At 39.7% G+C, this 26,021-nt stretch overlaps 1 protein-coding gene across 3 annotated transcripts in view; it reads right to left on the minus strand.

Moving 5' to 3' along the window:
• ATAD2B (ATPase family AAA domain containing 2B) overlaps positions 1–26,021 on the minus strand; it is a 168,215-nt gene that overhangs the window by 42,006 nt on the left and 100,188 nt on the right. For 2 of the 3 annotated variants that reach the window (XM_074991333.1, XM_074991335.1), the window contains 7 exons: positions 24,342–24,474; positions 22,208–22,394; positions 12,979–13,164; positions 10,520–10,655; positions 9,971–10,167; positions 5,569–5,728; positions 68–190 (listed from right to left, as the gene is read on the minus strand). In XM_074991333.1, coding sequence (XP_074847434.1) covers positions 68–190; positions 5,569–5,728; positions 9,971–10,167; positions 10,520–10,655; positions 12,979–13,164; positions 22,208–22,394; positions 24,342–24,474 — 1,122 coding nt within the window. The remainder of the gene's footprint in view (positions 1–67; positions 191–5,568; positions 5,729–9,970; positions 10,168–10,519; positions 10,656–12,978; positions 13,165–22,207; positions 22,395–24,341; positions 24,475–26,021) is intronic. The other variant, XM_074991334.1, reaches the window with a different exon arrangement.

The raw sequence follows: 26,021 nt of genomic DNA on the forward strand, positions 1-26,021 counted from the left end.
GTTTTAAGTGTCTCAACATCTCATACATTACAATAAATATGTTTAGTTTTTAAAGTTCAAAACTTACCTCTTTTTCTTCTTGCTTCCTTTATTTCTTCACACATTTTATTAAACTCAGGATCCAGCTCAGCGGCAATTATGGCATGTGCTGTGTCCTTCAAGGTACAAGCTCTGTGTCTAATTATTTTATCTACAAAAATAATATAAGAAATTACATATCTTAAAACAAAAGAAAAAAAACAGGAAATCAAACAAATGTAAGCACAAATGAAGTAAGACCACTCTAACATTAGATCGGAAAGTTGGTGCATGTGTGAAGTGTGTGTCACTCTCCATCTCTCTTTTTATTCCCTTTTATTTTTTAAAGTTAGCATATGTACCACGAGTTCAAAACACATTAACTATTTGGCAATGCAGAATTTTGCTAAGGTGGAAAACTTTTGCTTTGTATTAATCACTGGTTGTTTCTCTCCAATGCAAAAGGTGAGCTTTTACCTCCTTCACAGATTATTTATGCCTTAGTAGAAAGTGGTGTTTAACAATTTGTCAAGCTTGGTCCAGAAAAGAAGAACTTATTCTACAAAATGTTACATTCAACTTCACTCCTATAGTTTTCAAGCAGATGTGTTACGGGAATGCTGAAAGCCTGCATCACCAACACCACTCATCAGAGAAATGGAGGGGGTGGGGGGCAGGAGGAAAGGAGTTATAAGTAAGACTGTCCTTCCTTCAGAGGTGTACAGAGTCCTTGAATTAGACTAGAACCTTGTGTGCGATATTTCCATGACATCGTTCACACAGGGCCTGGCGTGACCTCAACAAACTTATCTTCAGAGACAAACCAACCACGAAATCCGTTTGCAGAGCGGTAGTGAAGTATTACTGGTATTTTGAAGTAAGTGGACTTAAAAGTCACTAGGGATTCTGGAAATCTCAAATTCTGAAAATTTGCTGAATCAGAAGTCAAAGTAGAGAAAATTCATTTTCCTGGTCTCTTAGGCCATATCTACAAAGTGAATTGGTTTCAAAATAATTTATGCAATTTGCCCTCTGCAAATTGTGTATATTTTCTCAAAACTCCTTATTCTGAACTGGTGCTGTCAAAACAGCACTGAAGTTCAGAATAAGCAGCTATTCCAAAAGTTCTGTTATTCCTCGTGGGATAAAGGGTACTGTAACTGGAATACCATGCTCAAAAAGTCAGCGCTAATTCAAGCGTGAGAAAAGCAGAGTTCCAGAGACCAGACTGTGGAGAAAGCAGGGAGCAAGGACACACTAGTCAGAGAAGGGGATCCTGCTGAAGATCAAGCTAATTCCCAGGGTAACCAGTGGAAGACACCATGACAGAGTTGCACTCCCCTGACAGAACAGTATACAATAGTAAGCAACAAGAAAAATAGCCACTATACAATTCTATTTTACACATGGTATAGTGTGGCCAGCAACTTGCTAAGGGAATGCTCTAACTAGAGGACTTAGCTCTTGGAACACACAATTAACTATGGGAAATTCATAAACAACAAGTTCTTGAACAAACAGACAATGAGGTATCTCACAAAAAGGAAAACCTCTAAAATAACAACAGATGTTTTGTAACCTCAGAGATGCTTCGTATGGAGCACTAAGCATAATGGAAGGTGTCACCCAAGGAACAAGAATGGATAAAAACCAGCATGACGCTGACAAAGATGCAGCAGCTGAATATTCCCAGACAACTGGAGAATCAGGATCGAACAGGCAACACAGATCTGACATCGTCTGGTATGCCAGATGAGGGGACACTGTTCATGTCAATGTCTCTGGTTCCAGACTCAACAGATATCCCACGGATGGAACACAGTGGAAAGTACAACCCCAAATTAATGCTGCCTTGGTACCGGACAAAAGGACCAATTCCATCAAGTGTACCTCAAGAGTCATGGTGCCAGTCTGCACAGATTCTGGCAGAGGATTCTTTCAAAGCTCTGGAATGGCTAGTCTGTGTTATAGGCCCTTTTCTCCAGGTCCCAGAAGAGACTAACAATCCCTCTTTCCCCTAGAGAAGGCTTCAGAATCTGACAGAGGGATATTATCTTGTAACAGTTATGATGATGTCTGAGGAGCCAGTACTACATCTCATGCCAACACAGAATTTTATATGACTTTATACCATGACGGAGAACCTTTTTGGGGTTGGGAGCAACTGACCCAAAGAAGAATCAGTTGGGCACCACATAAAAGAACAACCCACAAAATTCTCACTGATGAGGCCCCGACTGAGACATCTCACTCCCCTCATGCTCTAACACCTTAGGCAGGAGGGAGGAGAAGTGGGGACTGAAGTTCAAGGCTTCTCCCCAGGCCAGATTAACGCTTCTAGGGTCCTGTGATGGATCAAAAATGCAGGGGGGTGGGGGAGTTCATGATTCAATGTGCGGGACGTGCCTGCTGAGGAGCAGGTGTGGGGCTTGGGTGGGAGGGAGGGTGAAGGAGTAGTATGGAGTTGGGGGAATCCGGGTGGGAGGTAAGGTGCATAAGTGGGCAGAGGGCAGCAGTAGGGGGGTTGAGTAGCAGGCTACAGGTGAAGGGCCTAGGAAGGAGAGAGGGTGCAATAAATAGGCTGAAGGTGGGGATCTGAGCAGGAGGGAGGGCGAAGGAGCAGGGTGGGGAAGATGGGTGGGGGATGCAGAAGCAGGTAGGAGGATATGGGTGGGAGAAGGAAACATGTCCTCACTGCCGCTGCCTCCCCACTTCCCCTCCCTCTGATAGGGAAATGGCAGAACACCTCTCCAGGGAACTTTTTCTCCAACCGCTGTCAGGCACCACACCTATGCCACTCTTAAGCTGCGTCTACACGTGCACGCTACTTCGAAGTAGCGGCAGTAACTTCGAAATAGCGCCCGTCACGTCTACACGTGTTGGGCGCTATTTCGAAGTTGAAATCGACGTTAGGCGGCGAGACGTCGAAGTCGCTAACCCCATGAGGGGATGGGAATAGCGCCCTACTTCGACGTTCAACATCGAAGTAGGGACGTGTAGACGATCCGCGTCCCGCAACATCGAAATAGCGGGGTCCTCCATGGCGGCCATCAGCTGGGGGGTTGAGAGATACTCTCTCTCCAGCCCTTGCGGGGCTCTGTGGTCACCGTGGGCAGCAGCCCTTAGCCCAGGGCTTCTGGCTGCTGCTGCTGCAGCTGGGGGTCCGTGCTGCATATACAGGGTCTGCAACTAGTTGTTGGCTCTGTGTATCTTGCACTGTTTAATGAAAGTGTGTCTGGGAGGGGCCCTTTAAGGGAGCGACTTGCTGTTGAGTCCGCCCCGTGACCCTGTCTGCAGCTGTGCCTGGCTCCCTTATTTCGATGTGTGCTACTTTGCCGTGTAGACGTTCCCTCGCTGTGCCTATTTCGATGTTGGGCTGAGCAACGTCGAAGTTGAACATCGACGTTGCCAGCCCTGGAGGACGTGTAGACGTTATTCATCGAAATAGCCTATTTCGATGTCGCAACATCGAAATAAGCTATTTCGAAGTTGGGTGCACGTGTAGACGTAGCCTTAGTGTCCAGAACTCTAGCCAATCAATCAGAGTGGCAGAAAAACTTCTCTGCAGACAGTGCTTGTCATTCCCTCAGCTGTAGAAGAGAGAGGGGCAGCAGCTGCAGTTGCACACAGAACCTCCAACCCCTTGGCAGAGCCCATGGGCCAGATCTGGTCCTGGCCAGCCTGATTCAACCCGCAAGGCTTGGGGCTTCCCACATCCCATGGGCCAGATGCTGTGGAGGGGAGCCCTGGATCTGGATGCAGGCAAGGCACAATCCAGATTCAGACCACAGGCCAGCGGTTTCCCACCCAATTTATAACAAAATTTCAGAAAACTGAAATAGAAAAGTCAGCATGAAGCAATGCCACACTGACACAATCAGTCTAGCAATGGGCAGAGAATGAACAAACAAGGGTCAGAGTAGCGATATCCTTTTGTTATATAAGGGGCCACAAAGAAAGGACATGAATACTGCCCCATGGATATTGCTAAGCAAAATTCTCTGGCTTTAGTGCAGTGGGCATATGACTACCTCTGTGTAACATATTTGCAACCACTCAGAGAATTATTTTTTGTTTTGTCTCACGCTTATTTAATGAAAACATTTTTCAGGGCTGTCAAGCGATAAAAATAATTAATTGCAATTAATCAGTTTAAAAATGAATAATGATTAATTGCACTGTTACACAATAATACATAAAAAGGGCTGGAGGAGGGGTAGACTCTGCCATATGCAGTGCAAGTTCAGTGGCACTCAGCTCCCAGCTACAGGTGGCACAGGGCTCAGGGGTGGGGTTGGCTCCTGGGCTGTGGAGAATAGACCCCACCATGAGCAGTGCAGAGTCAGAGATGGGGGACTCAGCCCCAGAATCAGATGTGGGGGTGTGGAGGGCATGCAAAGAGAGGGTGGCTTGAGACCTGCAAGAAGGGGATGGCTTGGGCAAGCCCCCCAGGTTGTTTTATTTTTTAAAAAAATACGGTCACCTGGGAGGGGAGAGGGATAGGTGTCAGGGTCTTCTTGTTTATGTTTCTGTTGGAATTGGGACCACACTGCTTTGGTTTTTCTCTGCGCCCTCTGGTGGAGGACTATATTAGTGCACCTTACCTAAGTGTCTGCAGAGCAGCACATGCTGGTTTCCCACCCTTTGAGACTCTGCGAATAACGTATGTTCATTTTTTAACATGTTAATTCTGCCCTGTGTTAATAGCAGGCATTAACTGACAGCCCTACTTTTAATTCACTGTCTTCATTTGCAGATGGGATCGGTTTTCCACTCATCACTCTGTACTAACAAATGTTTTAATAGGGCATTTTCATTTTAAAGCTTCACTTGAACTTTCAGAAGCTGTCAGACCAAAGGCTCATTTAACCACATCTGTCTTTCCAACACATAATAATGATCCTTTATAGTAAAGAAACTGGATGATCTGTCCCATATCTACAGGAGGACAGCATTAAGGCCAATGCCTTCCTGTAGGTACATTTTTGCCCAGTTTGTCCTACAACAAAGAGACTTTAAAAACAAATTAGATAGGGAGATTTGTGAACTGGGCTTCATATTCAAATTCAAACACATTAACACTTGGTATGAACAAAGAAAGCAATTATCTCATGCATTACAATGACTCATCCCCCTCCTTTGATGTTCACAATGATCTCGGGCAAGACACCCAACATCCCCCAGCCTTCAACCGCCTCCTTCAGTTCATGTATTCATTTTATTGCAATTTTTTTTGGACCTCTGTACTATATATCTGGGTCTGGACTGGCAATGCTATAGATCTGAGGAAGTGGGTCTGTCCCATGAAAGCCCATCACCTAATAAATCAGTTTGTTAGTCTTTGAAGTGGTACATTAATGTTGTTTTGTTTTGTCCACTTAAGAGTCTCTTGAATATTAAAAGAACAGACTGTAATCAGGGAAACATCACTTGTTTAGCTAATTAACAACACAGTACAAAGTTTGATTAGATGCCTGAATAATAATCATATACACGATTAAAGAACTATTCTCTTCAGTTTAGGTAGGCCAAAACTAAAGAGTTCCTTACCACCAGGATCTTTGTCTGGATTGTATTCTAATGCATTGCTACAGATGAGATCAATATCCGTCAGGAAATCCTTGGCAGTCAAATAGTTGTGTTTATCAATTTTGGTTATTACTGTAGACAGATCCATTGGTTCTTTGATAACTTCAAGATAATCTGAAACCTACAATCAAATAGCATACTGAAATGACACAGGGTCTTATGCATTCAATCGGCATACTATTAATTTCTCACTTTATGCACACATTCATAAAGCATGTTTAGCGTTAATTAAGAAACGTACAAGTTCAAAATTTTGACCATTTTCATCACATATATAATTCAAACATTTAGAGACACTGAAATTATAGACCTGCTGTTAGACTGGTAAAGTTACGGTTCCTTGAGAGATTTACCAATGCATGATTTTCAGATAAAGTTATATTGGTGCTGCAATGAGAGTGTCTTTATATTATATACACAAGATATTTTAATATTGTCCAGAATATTAAAAATAATAGGCCTATCCCTCACAACAAAGAGGGCCGTGAAACTGTCCATTTTGAAGGCAAGTCTGTGTTGTTAATTCTTCAACTCATTAAAACCATTTGAAAACCATTTTCTGAAAAACATTTACAGTAATAAACTGTATGATCACTAAGTATAATTTCTCTCTTATAAGTATGATATGAATCTTGTCATGGGGCACTTTCAGAAGGCCCCTTTTCTATGAAGTTCATTGCCTTCTATGTTGAACCACATGATGGGTTCAGCAGCCAATGAGGCAGAACGAAAGGTATTTAACTGAAATAACTGTACAATAAGGGAACTCTTAGCAGGACAAGAACTCATCAGACCTAGATTTTTATTCTTTTAACTGATTAAAAATAAAATATGCACCTACATGAATGTGCCAATGTCATTAGGATTACAATCAATTTACAGCAATAGGCAACCTATCCCAGTGACTGAGCCACCGTGAGAAGCCTTCTTTCATCTTAGCGAGCCGCATGATTGTCAAGTTGTCCTTTTCGCATGTTTAACAATAAACATTTAATTGACATGGTTGAGCCCTTATGACAAGGCTACATTCCATCTGGTAGAGCAAACACTTGTGGAAGATTGCTAGATACCGTGTATGAGAAGGTTGCAAAAAATACAGAAGTAAATTCAACAGTTTAATCCTGACGGATGGAGCAATGTACACCATCACTCAGTAATATGTGCCTGTGTGACAACAGAAGAAGGGGCTGCATATCTTTCAGAAACAACCAACAGGAAATGGCCACACAACAGAATATTTAGAAGTGGCACAAGTAAAAGCTGTAATAAACTATGAGCAAAAATTCAACTATCACTTATGCAGTTTTGTCACAATGCTGCAAACATGACAAGACACTTAGAAGAAGAAATGAAAGGTTGTCCTTAATAACATAGGGCAGCAATGCCCATTTAATGCATCTTTTAGCCAAAGACAGAAAAAAAGAAACTGTTAAAGTCAGAAAATTCTTTCATAAAAACCGTTCTGCTTCAGTTTCACTGAAGAGAGAAGAAGGGTCCAAACTAAATTTTCCCTCAAGGTGTTTGATGTAATTCTGTGGCTGATCATTTAAAACAATTTATTAAGAACTGGCCTAGTCTCATAAAACTGTGTGAGGAAAACTGTGGCAAAACAGATGGAAGTATCTCATCCAAAGTATCTAACATTGGATTAAAGAGGAACGTAGCAGATATGCTCAATACACTGAAACTCATATCCACACTCTTAAACAAATGAGAGAAATTGTGGCTGTATTGCTGATGCTGCCAAAATTGGGAAGGCACTTAAAGAGACATTGATGAAAGAAACACCTCACCAGGAAGTTAAACTTCAGGCAATAAAGCAGCAAATGGATCAAACGTGAACTCCACCTCCTTTTTTTTTTTTTTTTTTTTTTTGCAAACAATCTCAACTCCAGATATCTAACTTCTGAAGATGCTCCTGCTGCCACTACATGGACATCTCAAAAATCACGCCTCAGTTATTCCAGTCATAATAAATTTTAAGGCTGGAGTGAACATTTAAATTGGTAAACTTAACAAGAAGTCACTCCCCTGAATTGGTGGAAATCAATAGCCGGACACCACGAAACAGAGTTCCTTCAGTTACTAAGCCAGCTTTTCACAACAGTAGTTTGCTCTGCAGGCACAGAGAATATTTTCATCATTTGGTTTTATTCATTCAAAGCTAAAAACTATGTTGAAAAAGCAGAAAAACTTATATTTCTGTTTCAGTTCATGAATTAAACCAACAGTAGCAGTGAGGAAGATTAAAGCTGTTTATAGAAGTTTTAAGGCGACTGTACATTTAGAGTTAATAAAATCTGAAGACTAAAAGAAAATTTGAAGACAGCCATCAGCTGGCATCTCCAGAGACCTGTTAAAGTTACAAATGTGAAACATGTCTAGAATGTAAGATTTAGTTTAATAAAATGTAAGTACCATTTGTATTTGTGTAAGATTTAGTTCTTACCATTCCTAATGTATTGCTGTTGCATGTGCAGCTTAATACAGGTAATATGTATTATTTACAAAATTCATAAAAATCAAGTAATCTTTAACACACACACACACACACACACACACACACACACACACACACACACACACACACACACACACACACCCTACATATTGTCAAATGCTGTTCAGAGTTGTAAAGTAACGTTTAGTGATCAAATTTCCACCACTGTTTCAAAAATATCTAAAGAACTATCTGTGAGAAACTTGATTTAAATCAATACGTTCTATAAGATGATGGTAGCCAAAAATTGAAAAATGTATTTAGAACAAACTGTAACGATTCAAGAAGAATAATTTTTGATTAACCAAGTAAGAATGTGTTTTAAAAGTTCTGACAAGAAATATATCTCAACATATATCCTAATAACACTACTTCAACATCACGTAACACCCTTCTACTGATTAAATGCTTAAATGTGTATTTAAAACGCATTTTCAACTCTGAACAGCAGTAAAGATGGCATCCCTAGAAGTAAACTGACCAATTTATAAGCAGAAAGTTATCTTCTAAACAGAGGCCCTATAAACTCATCCTGGGATCTAAATGTTAATCTTGTGGGGGGGTTTGTTTTGTTTTTTTTTCCTAGCCATTGTATCACCATCAGTAACAGATTCTTTATGTGAAACTGTCAGTTTATACAGCAGATCAGGAAAGGAAAAGACCCGCTGGCAAATCACTAAATCTCATCTGAGTCAATTCCCAATTTACAAAATGAAGATGGTAATACTTCCTTTCTTACACCTCATTTGCGTTTTACTCTTTGGGGCAGAAAGTCTGTGACTATATGCATGTACTGCTCCCTAGAAATCACCGTTCTGAACATAACCCATAATGTAAATTGCATATAGTTGAAGAGAACTGTCCATAATCTTCTGATAAATAAATTAAGCCACAAAAACGTTCAAATATATCTGGCCTGAAACTGATGGAGGACTGGTTGGGACGTCACCTGAATGTCTGTTAACACTGCATTCAATTTAAATTGCACTTCTGTTACAAAAATATTACAGTAAAAATGACGTTGTACGGCCACATTTTTATCATCTTCTCAATAACTTACAGAACAAATGTTCAATTTAGAAGTGCAAAAGTGTTTTGTTTTGTTTTTTCTTCCTTACTGCTATCCCTATAAAGTTAGCACTGTTTCGAAAGCCAAACTAGGCTCTTTCCTTCTCATACACCAGCACCGTAATGGACATGCAGGCCCAATGAGGCCCTCAGTTCTGACTGTGCAAACCCGCTGCCTTCCAATTATGCCCTTCAACAGATCTTCACATGTGTAAATAATTGGAACTTACAGATTCATAGATTCTGTGGTCAGAAGGGATCCTTATGATCATCTAATCTAACCTTCTTTGTAACACAGATCACAGAACTGCCCTGAATAATTCCTAATTAAATAGCTTTCACAAAGATGCAAAACTCAATAAGGAAGAGAACATGATTCACTTTTCCATCACTACGTTGGTTCTACAGGAACAAATAGCAGTAAAAGCTGTTTTTTTTGGTAACTAAAGCAAATACAATTCCAAACACATACTGGCAGCGTATCTGATAAATAAGTTGCTACCATTTTTATAATGTTGATTTTCAGAGTAGAAAAGCACTTTAAACTGACCAGCAGAGGCTACAGTATGGCAAGTATCACTGCTGACAGTGTTTCCAAGAATATGCTTCTGATCTATCGCACTATGGAAAAAACGTTCTATGACCAAGCCACCAGCTGATTACTGATGAACAGCATTGGCTAGGTCATGGATATCAAAGATATCTGGGATATTAATTTACCCATGCCCTTTTTAAATAAATCATATTTTTTCTAACAGGTTCGACTTCATTTTTTGCACATTACTGAAACAAGACCTCTTCAATATCCACCGGTTTGCTGAAGATGTTAAAGCGTTTGTCTGTGGCCAGCCTCTTGGTAACATCCCTGAGAAACAACCGTAGTTCTCTCAACGTGTTTTCCTCCTGATCCTCCATTCGTTGCTTTTCGGTTTCTGAAAGCTGGCGAGGAGGAGTTGGCAGCGCTAGAGGAAGAACTTCCAGAGTACAAAGAGCTATGCAAGAAGCCAAGAAAAAAAAAAAAAAAAAAAAAAGAGAGAATGTAAATATGCGTAAGGGTGAATTGTAGGATTACTGCTTTCTGGATTTTCACAATGCACTTAATCAAGGAGAAGATATCTCACTTTCCTTTGCCCTTTTCAAACTTGACTATTTAAACTAATCCCCATTTCACTATGCGTAATAGAAACAAGTCAGTTCTGCACATTTTAAAAACCTATCAGTTGTTAGTGACCATAACTGGAAGTCCCAAAATAACTTTAAAGAAAGAAAAATCATTTTACAATTCAAGAATTTTATTCAAACAGATGCGCATTTTATTTTGATTTTACTGTAGAAGTAGCTTACCAGCCTGTTTCTTTTTGGGAGGGGGCATTGATGCTTGATTAAGAATTAACTCCTGGAAAAATCTCAATCGATCTTCTTCACTTGGTCTTTGAATATAAAAAACCTCTTCATATTGGATTCTAAAGATACACTTCACCTGCAAGAAAACAATGTCATGAAGGTCACAGTATTCAACTTCTTCTCCAACTATTTGATCAGTATCAAAACAAAAAGCAGTCAAGTAGCACTTTAAAGACTAGCAAAATGGTTCATTAGGTGAGCTTTCGTGGGACAGACCCACTTCTTCAGACCACAGCCAGACCAGAACAGACTCAATATTTAAGGCACAGAGAACCAAAAACAGTAAGCAAGGAGGACAAATCAGAAAAAGATAATCAAGGTGAGCAAATCAGAGAGTGGAGGGGTGCGGGGGGGAAGGTCAAGAATTAGTTTGAGCCAAGTAGGCAGACAAGCCCCTATAGTGACTCAGAAAGTTCCCATCACAATTTAAACCATGTGTTAATGTGCCGAATTTGAATATAAAAGCCAGCTCAGATGTTTCTCTTCCCAAAACGGAGCGATAATTCCTTTTCTGTAACACACATACCTTTAGGTCGTTGACAGAATGCCCCATTCCATTAAAATGTTGACTAACTGGTTTGTGGATCTGGAGTGTTTTGATGTCTGTTTTGTGCCCATTGACCCTTTGTCTAAGGGAGTTAGAAGTCTGTCCAATATACAAAGCACCTGGGCATTGTTGGCACATGATGGCATGTATGATGTTAGTAGAGTTAGTAGTTACTAACATCATATATGCCATCATGTGCCAACAATGCCCAGATGTTTTGTATATTGGACAGACTTCTAACTCCCTTAGACAAAGGGTCAATGGGCACAAAACAGACATCAAAACACTCCAGATCCACAAACCAGTTAGTCAACATTTTAATGGAATGGGGCATTCTGTCAACGACCTAAAGGTATGTGTGTTACAGAAAAGGAATTATCGCTCCGTTTTGGGAAGAGAAACATCTGAGCTGGCTTTTATATTCAAATTCGGCACATTAACACATGGTTTAAATTGTGATGGGAACTTTCTGAGTCACTATAGGGGCTTGTCTGCCTACTTGGCTCAAACTAATTCTTGACCTTCCCCCCCGCACCCCTCCACTCTCTGATTTGCTCACCTTGATTATCTTTTTCTGATTTGTCCTCCTTGCTTACTGTTTTTGGTTCTCTGTGCCTTAAATATTGAGTCTGTTCTGGTCTGGCTGTGGTCTGAAGAAGTGGGTCTGTTCCACGAAAGCTCACCTAATGAACCATTTTGCTAGTCTTTAAAGTGCTACTTGACTGCTTTTTGTTTTGATAGTGTATAGACTAGCACGGCTTCCTCTTTGTTACTATCTGGTCAGTGTATTAGTTGAAAATTGGAGAATCAACTTTTCAAAGTAAGCAAACCAGCTGTACTTGAGAAGTAACTAAACTATTCCCAAAGAAGCACTATATCCAAGAAATATGATTAATCTGGAACTAGCAGAGGGGTAGCCTTGTTAGTCTGTTCTCCAACAAAACAAAGCAGCAGAAATGCAGCACTATAAAGACTAACAACATGGTTTATTTGGTGATGAGCTTTCATGGGACAGACCCACTTCTTCAGATCAATTTAATTTCTAATACAGATTGATATTTACAAGTATAGAGGACCAAAAAAAAAAACAAATAACCACACGCAATAATTCTCTTTCTTTCTTTCTTTCTTTTTTTTGGTCCTCTGTATTTATAAATGTCAGTTTGTATTAGAAATGAAATTGATTTGATGAAGTGGGTCTGTCCCACGAAAGCTCATCACCGAATAAATTATTTTGTTAGTCTTTAAAATGCTGCACTTCTGCTCCTTTGTTTTAAATTGGAAATTTTATTCAATTTTCTGTAGCCTTGAAGTTTAAAGGACCATTACTGCAATGTTAAGAGAAAGAGAACACTATTTAGAACATACTGTACGAATACCATACATTTTAAGGCAACTAAAACTATGCTGCAATTCCTGAGTCATATTATACTTTATTACACTGCAATACTTCAGTGGATTTTTCCAGAACGATACCAATGTAACATAGCAAAATCTAACACAGAGTCTTTAATAGTGGGAGCTCCTTTATGGAGATCATTTTCAGTTGCAGAGGAAAAACTCACTTTAAGAGAAAGAAAATTTTGAGTTTTTTCTTTTGGCTGTTTTCTGTACAGAATATAATGACTGCAAGAATCAGTATATCGGAACTAGACTTGAACTTCATGCAAAGTAATTTTAGAGCTGAAATAAAATTAATTTAGCAATGTCGATGTGATCTATTTTAAATAAATTATAAGAACTTCAGCATAAAGTTGTAGTTATGTAAAATATTATGTTCTATATTAAAGTGTTCTGTGTTCTTAAAGACAATAGTATTGCTTCCACTTCTAAAAAAATATTTCACACTCACCTCTTCAGGTAATTCACTATACATGGTTTCAGAGGTAGACAGTAAAAATATAGGAGAAAATGACGGTATGTCCTGCAGCAAAGTTAGAAATGTAGCTCTCACAGTCTCACTGACAGCTTCCCACCAGTCACCAATATGAGGCATGTAAACAATGCTTGGTACAGTTCTTCGAGCTTCACGAAATATCTAGTAAAAGAGAAACACTAGATTTCAATTCAGAAAGTATTATAAAACCCAGTAAAAATAAAAAGTTGTTATGGATTAGGTAATTCCCAAAGCTGTTAATTGACATCCTCATCTCAAGATAAAATAAAAACACTTTCCATTCAAAATTTTATGGATATATTGTTTTTTCATCAAATTACTTTAATCCAGCGTCCAGTGCCATCCAAAAAAGCTACAGGCCAAATAAGTCAACATCCCATTTTAATAATGTGTTACAGCAAAGATCCACCAAGCATACCACATGAAAAATTCAACTGTACCATATCTTGCTGCAGAAGAGAAAAACGTGACATGTCACAATAAATATAAGAAGAAATGTCACACTAGCTTTTCAAGATTCATAAGTATTATGAATTATGCTTTGTTTTGGTTAAGACATTTGCAACACAGTTTGTTGCTTATGGTTAACCAAACCAAGTTTGGCAGGTGGACTAAAATTTTTCAAGAATGAAGAAAAATTTTAATCGACTAACTTTAATTTTAACGTTTATCTGGATATTTTAGCAGCTTTGCTATTATTTCCCATGGTCTGCTATATCTTTCACTTAGAAGAGTCTGTGTTTAGTGTGTCTGTTACATCTCAATAGTTCTCCTCTACATCCAACTCAATGAGCATATAAAAACTCAGCAGAATTACAACTTACTTTTGTCTGCTTTGTAGCCCAGATAGTCTAACACCTCAATGACAGTAGAGCAAAAAATAGTCATCCATTTACTTTATCAAGATCAAACCTATTTGTCACTTTAAAAAAAACAAAACAAAAAACACCTTCACTGAGATTTGTAAAGAATCAAAATGGCGTCTTCAGTTTGAATTGTATTGCCCACAATAAATGCTGCAAACTCTTTCAGCTCCTTACAGGTCATTACTATCAATGCCTTTTTTTGTTTGTTTAAAAAAAGAGGAGCTGGTACTCAGCCAGCTTTCCCTCCCCAGCCAATCCCATAACTGAGGCTGCTAAGGTGCCAGTAAAAGTACTGGCACTTAAAAAAAAAAAAAAAAGCACTGATTACTGATTCCATTCAGCTTGCCCGAAACAAAGAACAACAACTTAAGGATTGTTTATCTTTCCCCAAGTTTGCCCCCCGCCCCCGCCATCAGGAGAGATGAATAAGGATTGGGATTTCAGCTTTCAGCTCCCTGAAGATTCACCTCCTCTGGGACACCTGGCACTGGCCACTGTCAGGAGACAGGATACTGGGCTGGATGGACCTTTGGTCTGACCCAGTATGGCTGTTCTTATGTTCTTATTCTTTTATATTTAAAAAAAAATTAATTTACCAGAATTTGAATTGTGGTCTCAGTTGTTTACTTCTTCCAGCCAGGTGTTGAATGTAATGATAAAAATTAAGCTAACATATTACCACATCTTAACTTGTTTGCAATAACTCTCGGAAGCTTCTCTTCCATACAGCTGCTTGCTAACAGCATTATGAGACACCAAACACACACTCTTAGGCTGCAGCTACACTAGCAAGTTCTTTTGAAAGGTTTTTTCGAACGAAAGAGGCTCTTTCGGAAGATCCCATGGAGCGTCTACACACAAAAAACGTTCTTTCGAAAATGCACTTCCACCCCCATTTCAGGAAGAGCACCCTCTTTCGAAAGTGTCTTTCAACAGCAAATGTGTGTACATCCTCCGCAGGGCCTTTCTTTCAAAAGGGCAGTCCTCATGGCACACAATTTTTCAATCCTTTGCCTATTCTTTCAAAAGAGCAGGGGAAGTGTGGATGCTCTCTTTCAAAAGAGCAGACCGCTCTTTTGATCCACGTTTTGGTGTGTGGATGCACTCTTTTGAAGGAAGTTCTTTAGGAAGAGACTTACGGAAGGACTTTAAAAAGATCTCTGTAGTAAAGATGTAGCCTTTTTCTCCAACTTGATGTTTGCACAGAGCACAGACAGTTTAATGCAAAATGGTGTGTATGTACATACACACAGACAAAGAACCAATATTTACAATAAAATTAAAGCTGCCTACTTACTATAAGACAAGTCAAAGACTTTAATGGATGCTAGTGGGGCTGTCTACCACTTTTATCTGCCTTAACTGGCATGTGTAATTTAAGGTTTAAAATGACTAAATATATATTCAGGAGTAGCAGCCCTAAAATTCAACTCACTCTTACTTCTAATATCTGTTTGCAAATAATATGCTTCAATATTTCTCTTATTTTCATGAATTCAATCTCTTTGCTAAGTATCAAAAACACATTGTCTCTTACACTTTCCAAAATTTTGAGTATTTTTTGAGTATTAGGTCTGTCAATCAATTTTAAAAATTGTGATTAAATGCATAATTCAAAATAATCATGATTAATCAGTTTTAATCACACTGTTAAACATTAGGATATCATCTCATTAAATATTTGGTGTTTTCTACATTTTCAATATACTGATTTCAGTCACACACACAGAATACATGTACACTGCTCATTTTGTATTATTTTGTAATTTTCACATATCAAAACAAAGCAAATAGTTTATTGAATTCACCTCAGACAGGTACTTTAGTGCAATCTCGTTAGTGTAACTTACAAATGTGAAATATTTATTTACATAACTGCACTAAAAACTATATAAAATTTTAGTGTCTGTAAGTCTACTTAGTCCTACCTCATTTTCAGCCAATCCCTTAGGCAAACAAAAGTTTGTTTAAACTGATGTGAGGTAACGTTGCCTGTTTCTCTTATTTACATCACCTGAAAGTGAGAACAGGCATTCATATGGAACGGTTGTACCAGATATTGTAACGTATTTATGTGCCAGATAAGTTGAACATTTGAATGCCCCACTCTGCTACATCCACCATTCCAGAACACATGCTTCCATGGTGATGATGGGATCTGCTCGATAATGACCCAAAGTAGTGCAGACTAACAAATATTCATTTTCATCATCTGAATCAGATATCCTCCAATGTAAGGTTGATTTTCTTTTTTGATGATTCTGAGTCTGTAGTTTCCATACCAAAATGTTGGTTTTTTTAAGACTCTTGACAGCATGAGCCACACCTCACCCCACAGATTTTGGAAGGCACTTCAGATTCTTGAAGCGTGAATCAAATGCTATAGCTATCTTCAGAAATCTCACAGAGGTACCTTGTGTTCTTTTGTAAAACCTGCAGTAAATGTTCTTAAATTGAACAACATAAGCTGGGTCATCACCTAAGTCTTCCATAATGCAAAACATATAGCTGAATGCCAGAAATTTAGTTAGAATCATAGAGCTGGAAGAGACCTAAAAAGCCATCAAGTCCAGCCTCCTGCCCTAGGCAGGACCAAACCCATCAGATCAGCCCAGCCAGGGCTTTGTCAAGGCGAGACTTAAACACCTGCAAGGATGAAGACTCCACTGCTTGTCTGGGTAGACCATTCCAATGCTTCACCACCCTCCTAGTGAAACAGTTTTTCCTAATGTTCAACCTGGACCTTCCCAACCACTGTTCCGTGTTCTGCCATCCGTGACCACTGTGAACAGCCTCTCTCCAGCCTCTTTGAAGCCTCCCTTCAGTAAGCTGAAGGCTGTTATCAAGTCCCCCCTCAGTCTTCTCTTCTGCAGACTAAACAGTCCCAATTCCCTCAACCTTTCTTCATAAGTCATATGCTCCAGCCCCTTAATTATTTTGGTCGCCTTCCTCTGGAGTGTCCACATCCTTCCTATAATTGGGGGCCCAAAACTGGACACAGTACTCCAGATGCGGCCTCACCAAAGCTGAATAAAGAGGAATAATCACTTCTCTGGATCTACTGGCAACGCTCCTCTTGATGCAACCTGATATGCCATTAGCCTTCTTGGCTACAATGGCACACTGTTGACTTACGGCCAGCTTCTCATCCACTACAACTCCCAGGTCCTTTTCAGCAGAACTACTACTGAGCCAGTCAGTCCCCAGGCTGTAACAATGCTTGGGATTCACAGGACTCTGCACTTGTCCTTATTGAACCTCACCAGATTTCTTGCAGCCCAGTCTTCCAATTTGTCTAAGTCACTCTGGACCCTAGCCCTACCCTCCAGCATATCTACTTCTCCCCCGAGCTTAGTGTCATCCGCAAACTTGCTGAGGGTGCAATCCAACCCCTCATCCAGGTCATCCATAAATATGTTGAACAGAACAGGACCCAGAACCAAACCTTGGAGCACCCCACTAGAAACCATCCGCCACCCTGACATCAAGCCGTTGATTATTACCCGCTGGGCCTCACCTTCTAGCCAGCTTTCTATCCATCCTACTGTCCATTTATCCAATCCACATTCCTTTAACTTGCTGACAAGAATATTGTGGGAGACTGTATCAAAAGCTCTGCTAAAGTCAAGATAAATCACATCCATTAATTTTCCCCTATTCACAGAGCCAGTTATCTCATTGTAGAAACTAATCGGATTGGGCAGGCATGACTTAGTTAACTAAGTTTTAACCACCACAAGCAGCAGAAAATCATGTGCTCTGGAATGGTGGCCAAAGCATGAACAGGCACACAAATGGTTTGCATATCTGGCACATAAATATCTTGCAACATTGGCTACAAAAATGCCATGCTAATACTTGTTCTCACTTGCAGGTGACACTGTAAATAAGCAATGAAGATCATGTTTTCCCAGAATATAAACTGGTTTCAGAAATTTGCTGAACAAGAAGCAGCACTGGGTGAATTTCTACGCTTTATTTTTTTTTTGTTTGTTTGTTTTTTGGGTGGGGAGTGCTCTTATGTGACAAAAAAAAAAATTGCAAAAGTTGCACCTTCATAGTCAACAAATTGCATTAGAGCAGTGGTTCCCAACCTGGGGTCCACGGCACCCTGGGAGCCCATGAGGATATTGCAGGGGGTCCATACAAAAATTAAATAAAATGATCACCAAAAATAAGTTTAATAAACAAACTGCAAAGTTATAATCTATTATTATTTTTAAATTAAATATCTTCCAATTGTTGAACGAAATCTATGTTTGGTTTCCTCTCTCATTTATCAAAGTGCCCTTAGCAGCTAGAATTTACTTTGGTGGGGGTCCATGAATGGTTTGGGGGAGTGATTGGAGATCCACACTCATGAAAAGTTTGGGAACCAATGCACTAGTGTACTAGCTCAGATAAATGAGAGAGTTTTTCAGTTCATCATTTTTACTGTGCAAATAAATGCAATAAAAATAAACAGTAAGCACTGTACTCTTTGTATTCTCTCTTTTTAATTGCAATTAATACGTTCAAAAACATAGAAAAACATTTATAATTAAGGCAAAACAAAAATATAAATTAAGGCTTCATGTTTGTCATGGAAGTAACAGATTCAGGCAGATTCCAGGTCAGCTGCATTGGGCACTGCTGGGAAGTCTCAGGTCCTCCTGCCCCCCCCAGCAGTGGGAGTCTGTGGGGGTGAGGGAGGAGGAGATCAGCACTGGGAGTTCCAGTGTGTCGTGGTGTTTATGGGGGCACTCCCAAAAGGGTCATAAAAACTCTCCTCAGTCAACTCTTCATTACACATGCTGCCACCATCTGCATGCATCACCCCACAGATCCCATTGGCCATGGTTCTCAGCTGCAGAACCAGGATTTGGGGCAGAGTGGAGGCAGCACATGGATAAAGGAAACTAGAGGTTGCCAATTCCCAGGAGCCACATAGAGAGCCTGCCCCAGCTCTGCTAACCCGCCCCCCCTTAACCCAGGCATCCACTGCACCCTTCCCAAATACCCATGATGGCCCCCAGGCCAGCAATATCAGTACTTTGGTGCTCCCACCCACTCCCAAGTTTTAGTTAGGGGTATACAGTAGACCCTCGATTTACATGAGGAGTCTATTCCCATGCACCCCACATTATCCAAATTTCATGTCAGTAGGAGGCAGCTTTTCCCCCTGTGGAAAGCACGTTCTACAGCCGGGAAAGCAGTAGGATCAGCTGGAGCTCCTTTTGACAGGTAAGTCCTGGGGTTGGGGGGAGGGAAGGGGTAGTTGGGGAGAGTTAAGCCTGGTGGTGGGTTGGAGTCAGAGCAGAAGCGCAGGAAGGTTAAGCCTGGGGTGGGTTAGGACTGCAGGGGGTGAGCAGTTTAATGGGGGGGCAGGGACTGAACTAAAGCCACACATGGGGGTGGTGAGTTGGAGCCCTGCTTGAGTGGGAAGCTGGGCTGCGGGGGGTTTGAACCGGAGCTGCACGCAAGAGGGAGTTGGGGGAGGGGAGGAGGTTGAACCAGAGCCACACGCAGAGAGTATGAACCAGGGCCGGGGGTTGGTGTTCAACTGTGGAAGGAGGATGGAAACGAGGCCATGCATGGGAAGTTTGAACCAGGGTAGGGAGGGGGTTGAGCCAAAGCCATGTGTGAGTGTTTGTACTGGGGGTGCGGGGTTGTGTGTGTTGAACTTGGGCCATGAGCGGGTGGTTTGAACCGGGGGGGGTGGGTGAGCAGGAGTCAGAGCTGGGGTGGGGGGGTGTGCTGGAGCCATGTGTGGGTCATGAGTGTGGCTGGCAGGGGCCATGAGCGAGGCCAGGGGAGAGTGGAATTTTGGGTTGTGCTTAACTCGCATTAATCCAAAGTGAAGTGCAACTTGAAATCATGCATTTCAAGGGTTTACTGTACAATAAAAGTCATGGACAGGCCACAACTGTGACTTTTTGTTTACTACTCGTGACCTATCTATGACTTTAACTAAAAATATCCATGAATGTAGCCTTATCTATATTAAATTTCAGTCAGTATTCTCTTATTTTTAAGAGTATGAATAAAACTGCAATTAATTACAATTTTGATCGAGTTATTTTGTTTTAATCAACTGAGTTAACTGTGATTAACTGACAGCCCTATTGAGCACAGAATGAATTTTTCAAGAATTTACAAGCACATCCATTAGCATGGGCCCACACAGCATAGAGACCTCAGATCCAGGGACTAGCTTCCCTTGCCTTCCCTTCACACAACTGTAGGCACATTAATCCAGTACCCTAATAAACCCACTGAAAATTAAGAGTCAGATTAACCTGAACACCTTAGCAGCTTTGTGTTCCTCTAGCACAGCAAAAGAGCAGCAAATCCCACCCCAATTGGCCTGTATACTCTGGCATATCAATGGATCTAAACAGTTAGAACTCTATAAAAATATTTGTAGTAGATAAAATACATCTTGAAATCCTCAAAAATATTACATGATAGCATTTTCTTTGGGTTTCTGGATTAAAAATCACATATGAAATTTTAAATATTTAAAAGATAAAGAAATTCCAAGAAAAAAATGCTAGAAACAAAGTTAAGGCTGAGAGTACACATAAGTAAGTGTAGGATTAAAAAAAATACACTATATTTTACCCTTATGTTACCAACACACTCTTAACATTAACGCTTTAACAATTTTTTGTCTCACATAGATAAAGTCGGACATAAGAAACTCCACAATGAAACAAACAGTAGTCTTAAGCCATAAAAATATTTCAGTAATTAAACTTGATTTCTATGCTTCCTACAAGGATGAATAGTCACAGCCACGTTAGTCTGTATCTTCACAAAGCAAGAAAAGCAGTCCTCTAGCACTTCAAAGAGCTAACAAAATAATTATCACCTAATAAATTATTTTGTTATTCTTTAAAGTGCTACAGAACTACTTTTTCATTTTCTACAAGGATGAGTAATATTTGTAATGGAAGATTTCAAGGAGAGTCACATTCTGCAGGTATAGATTATCTGACAGAAATACATTTATGATCACGTAATATTGTAGGTGCACTCCATACGCCTTCCCCCATCCCACTCTGCCCCATCTACTTTTCATTTCCTTTCTTAATCCTATCCTTCACATCTATCCTCTCAATTTTTGTACAGATGAATAAGGCACCAAGTGAACACCATTAACTCAAACCCCTGAAGTGTGACTAGACTTTTCAGGAACACAGTATGTAGATAAATTAAACTGTTTTAAAAAGCTTTTATGAATATTTTTGTGTATTTATTTCCTGGTCAATGGAAATAGATTTCTGTGCACATACTGTTCAAACAAACCACTTTTCCTTGGAACTCACAAGGCACTGCATGGCTATGATGTACTTATGGCGGCACACGAAGATGGAATTCCATTCCAGCAGTCCCTTGCAAGTCGTCTTCCTTTGACAAGAATCAGTATAGGAGGATTTAGGCTTCTTAAATCCCTCAAAATTGCATCTGCCAGCCTCATTCGTGATCAGTCTTGAGCTCCACTTCCTTCAACCTCAGATCTATAACCTTTCTGTTCAAACGTACCTCCCTCTGCATGCTCAACACGACCCCACCATTGCAGTCATGTTCTCATCACATGCAAGACTGCAGATCTCCAGGATCATTCAAGTATCTTCTCATTTGTGATAAAAAAAATAAATAAGTGAACAGACAACAAGAATACTCCATAACTTTTAATAAGGGAAACTTTTATTTACTCTCAGCTGTTTTTAATGGCTCTGTTGCGCTTCACATAGGAGTGTTCAATTCAGAAATGGTGACATGTCTGCTCTTAGTTATCACACAGACATCCAGCTGACCAAGTAGAATTTCGAGACTGATCTAACATGTGACTTCTTTGGACACAGAACCGCATGCTTTCAACCAATTACTGGGACAGATAAACAAGAAGTTCTATAGCACTTTACAAAGCAACAGATTTTTTTGGAGCATAAGATTTTGTGGGCAAAAGGCTCCAAAGATAAGTTAAGTGTATAATGTGCCACAGAACTTCTCATTTTTGTGGATGCAGACTAACATGGCTACCTGTCTGACACTTGGATAGATAAAGCTAGTTACCTGGTCTTTACCATCTATAAGCAGCAGCAGCAGCAAATCAGAATTCCTGACCAAGTTTAAAACTACAAAAAAATTTACAAATATTTTTCAGGTTATCATATTAGAATGTTCCTCTGCTTTACCTTGCAATAACACAGACATGCTGCCTTTTATCCAAAAGGCCACAGCTATATCATACTTTACTGAGAACAGTATGTTTGAATAAAACCATAGTTAACACCAATATTCTATGATGCCCAGATATTATGTAGACTCACCTGTGCACATGACTCTTCAGGTGTTTTGGCACTAACTGAATAAAGTGCTGGCAGATCTAGCCTGTGTACAGAGAATTTTTCAAGAGAGTGCAACAGTGCTGGAGCAAGGTGAGAAGTCTGACCAGAACCTCTCTCCCCTGACAGAAGTAATCTTGGCCTATATGAGGTTGGCTGGTGGTAAGCTGACCTGTAACAGAAATAATATTTTTCAAATATCACCTTATGTCATTTGATAAACATATGTGTTTATCTACACAGAGTTCCTGATGTTTCAGCTCTTATTTCAGCAATTTATAAAAATTTACCTTTTTTAAGACCTATTTTTATTACTTCCTTTCAACTAAAAATGTAGATACCTTCTACTGGAGATCCTACAATGTACAGTGCTAATTTTGACATGTCTCAGTTCCAGAACTGATTACATTGGGTCTTGTCTATATATACAGTTGAAACAGCTTAATTGATTAGAAACTGGTTTAATTAATCAGTACAAAACCCTTGCATTATTAAACTGACAGATCCGCCACAAATGCCATGGGTTGTCTGAACCACTGATTGGGAGGACAGCACTGCTTACAAGGGTCCAAGACTGTACCCTCAAAGCCTGAAGCAGGGAAAAAGATATGGCAGAGGCAGAGCTGGCAGTAGGTGAGGTCTCTGGGGAGACAATGGGTGACTGGGGTCTTGGCACAGCCCTGGGTAACTGCTGCACAGTGACCTGTGTGCCTGTCAGCCGAGCCCTGCAAATCCACGGATATCCATGGTCTATGTTTGCATATCCCGGACTGGATACAAGATGCCATTATCCAGATTTGGTCATGTGTAGCAAGGCTTTGGATAGCAAAGTTTACTTTTCAGCACTCCACAAAAGACCAAAGAGATCGTACTTTTCATAGATCATACTTTTCATACTACTGCAAATACCTGTCTAAGTATCACTGTTCAGAAACAGAATTTTCATTCTTCCACAAGATGGCTCTACTAATCAGTGCCCATTACTGGCCTCACATTTCTTTACTGAAACAGGCATCAACACACTCTATATACCATATTAAATAATTAATATTAAAATTAATTCTAGGGTTTTATTGCTGCATCCATCTTCATACAAACAGTTGTTTTTCATTCAAATTGTATACCTCAATTCTAATCAATAACTTCCCTTAAAAAAGCAGTTGGGAACGTACAAAGTTAGGAAAAATAAAGAGGAGGATATTTTGGAGAACAGGTTATACCTCTCTGGTCTGGCAACATCCATGGGCTGATAGGACCAGAGATGTTGCTGAACCAGAGAGCCCCAGTGGCAGAGGTTGCTGGCAGCGAGCTTGCAGGGACAGCAGTAATGGCAGCCAGCAGAGCTCAGTGGGGCAGCAGAACCTGTGGGGCTGGTAGCAGTGGGGCTTGTGGGGCCCAGTGACTCAGTAGAGGAGTACAATGGCGAGGCTGATGCCGCCTTCTCTCCCCCTTCTCCCAGCAACTCCTTCCCCAGCCTAGAGGCCTGACCTCCCCCAGGGATCCAGCAAACTCCCTTGACCAGGACTTATCAAGTCCTGAGGGTGCTGGACCCAAGAGGTCCCATCTGTAAAAGGATATTTGTAATATCTTAAATATAATAAACATATATTTTCCAAAATGCATCAACTTTACTTCCTTGCTAGAATAGCTAAGATTCAGGTTTATAATCTCAATAGCAAACACATGAAAATTAAATTCTTAAAATGTTAAGGACTAAAGGACAAACACTATTCTTAAATAAGAATGTGCTACTTGTAGTACCAGAAAGTGATTATAAAACATTTAAAGATTTTAGTTAAACTATGAAAAACTCTCAAGCTAAACAAAGCTCAGCATGACAAACAAGTTTAAAAGGAGACAAAACCACCTCACCATTATTCACACTTACCACTTCAAAGGAGAGCCTGAATGGCTTAGAAAATTGCTCAAATGGTTCAACACAGAAATCACTCCATAAACATATCTTGGCATTTTGAACACATTGAGGCAGAAGTACGAGAATGTTGCTCTGGAGCACTTTCATAAACCCTTTGGTTGAATTCTTAAGTGCAAAACAGCAGCATATGACTTTAGCATTTCAGATTTCTTACAAATTTCACCACTAACTACATATACTCACATCATAAAATGAAGGTAGGGTTTACGTATAGCAGCTGATGATTGTTTCTTTGGTGATCCTGAGTGACAGCCTGTCTCAAAAATTGATGAAGCATTTTCATCTTCACTATCATCTAATATTAGACTTGGTGCATCTATTAAAAACAAGATGTTTATTCATAAGATAGTTGTCATGTATTGGTACATCTCAACAAAAAACAAAAAGACACTGGAAGATTTCTTAGTTAAAACTGTTCAATGCATATTACCTGAAGTAGGAAGAATATGACCAAAAACCATCTAAATATCAGAAGGCACATCTAAGAAATTACTACATATTACTTCAGTACCCATAAATTTTAATTAAATAATGACATGCTCATAATGATAAAGATACACAACTTATTTTTGTATTACAATAAATGAAACTGTTGTTGTAACTCATTATTAAAAGCTTCGTCTTGATTTATTTTGCTGCCAGATTCATTGTTTAAATTAATTTGAACTTCCTTAAACTTATACGTTAGAAATAAGTCCCCAAAATTCAGAACTATACCTCATATTTCAAAATTTTCCTAAATGATATATTGTACAACTTTTGTTTGTATTTGAGACTGGAGAACTGCTTTCTACCATACATAAATATGACCAAAAATATCAAAATGGGCAATGTCACTTAAATTCATGATTCTAAGAAATGGTGAAAGGGAGACCAGCAAAATTGAGACAATAGATTTCAGGAAGGCAGATTTTGATAAACTCAGAGAGCTGGTAGGTAAGATCCCATGTGAAGCAACACTAAGAGGAAAAACAACTGAAGAGAGTTTGCAGTTTTTCAAAAGGACACTATTAAGGGCCCAAAAGCAACCTATACCACTGCATAGGAAAGACAGAAAGTGTGGTAAAAGCCTACCTTAGCTGAGCCAGGAGATCTTGAATGATCTCAAAAGCAAAAAGGAGTCATATAAAAAGTGGAAATTAGGAGAAATTACAAAGGATGAATATAAGCAAACAATACAGGTATGCAGAGGCAGGATTAGAAAGGCAAAGGTTCAACCTAGTTAGAGACATGAGGGATAACAAGACGACATTCTATAAATATATTAGAAGCAAGAAGACAACCAAGGATAGGGTAGGCCCACTACTCAATGAGAAGGCTGAAACAATATTAGGAAACTTGGAAATGGCAGAGGTTCTTAATGACTTTTGTTTCGCTCTTCACCAAGAAGTCGGATGCAGAAATTCCTAACTTGGTGAAGGGGCAGGTTTAAAGGATAAAATAAAAAAAGAACAAGTTAAAAATTACTGAGAAAAATTAGATGTCTTCAAGTCACTAGGGCCTGATGAAATGCATCCTAGAATACTCAAGGTGCTCATAAAGCAGGTATCAGAACCTTTCAAAGATGATAGCTAAAAGTCTTGGAAGTCAGGAGACATGCCAAAAGACAGGGAAAGGGCAAATATATCACCTATCTATAAAAAGGGGGAAAAAAGAACAACACAGAAAACTACAGACCAGTCAGTTTAACTTCTGTACTGGGAAAGATAATGGAGTACGTAATTAAGGAATTCATCTGCAAACATCTGGAAGAAAATAAGATCACAGGTAACAGCCAGCATGGATTTGTGAAGAACAAGTCATGCCAGACCAAAACTGCTAGCTTTCTTTGACAGGATAACAAGTCTTGGGGATAAGGAAGAA

The sequence above is a fragment of the Carettochelys insculpta genome, chromosome 3 (assembly GCF_033958435.1).
Source record: "Carettochelys insculpta isolate YL-2023 chromosome 3, ASM3395843v1, whole genome shotgun sequence".
Lineage (NCBI taxonomy): Eukaryota > Metazoa > Chordata > Testudines > Carettochelyidae > Carettochelys > Carettochelys insculpta.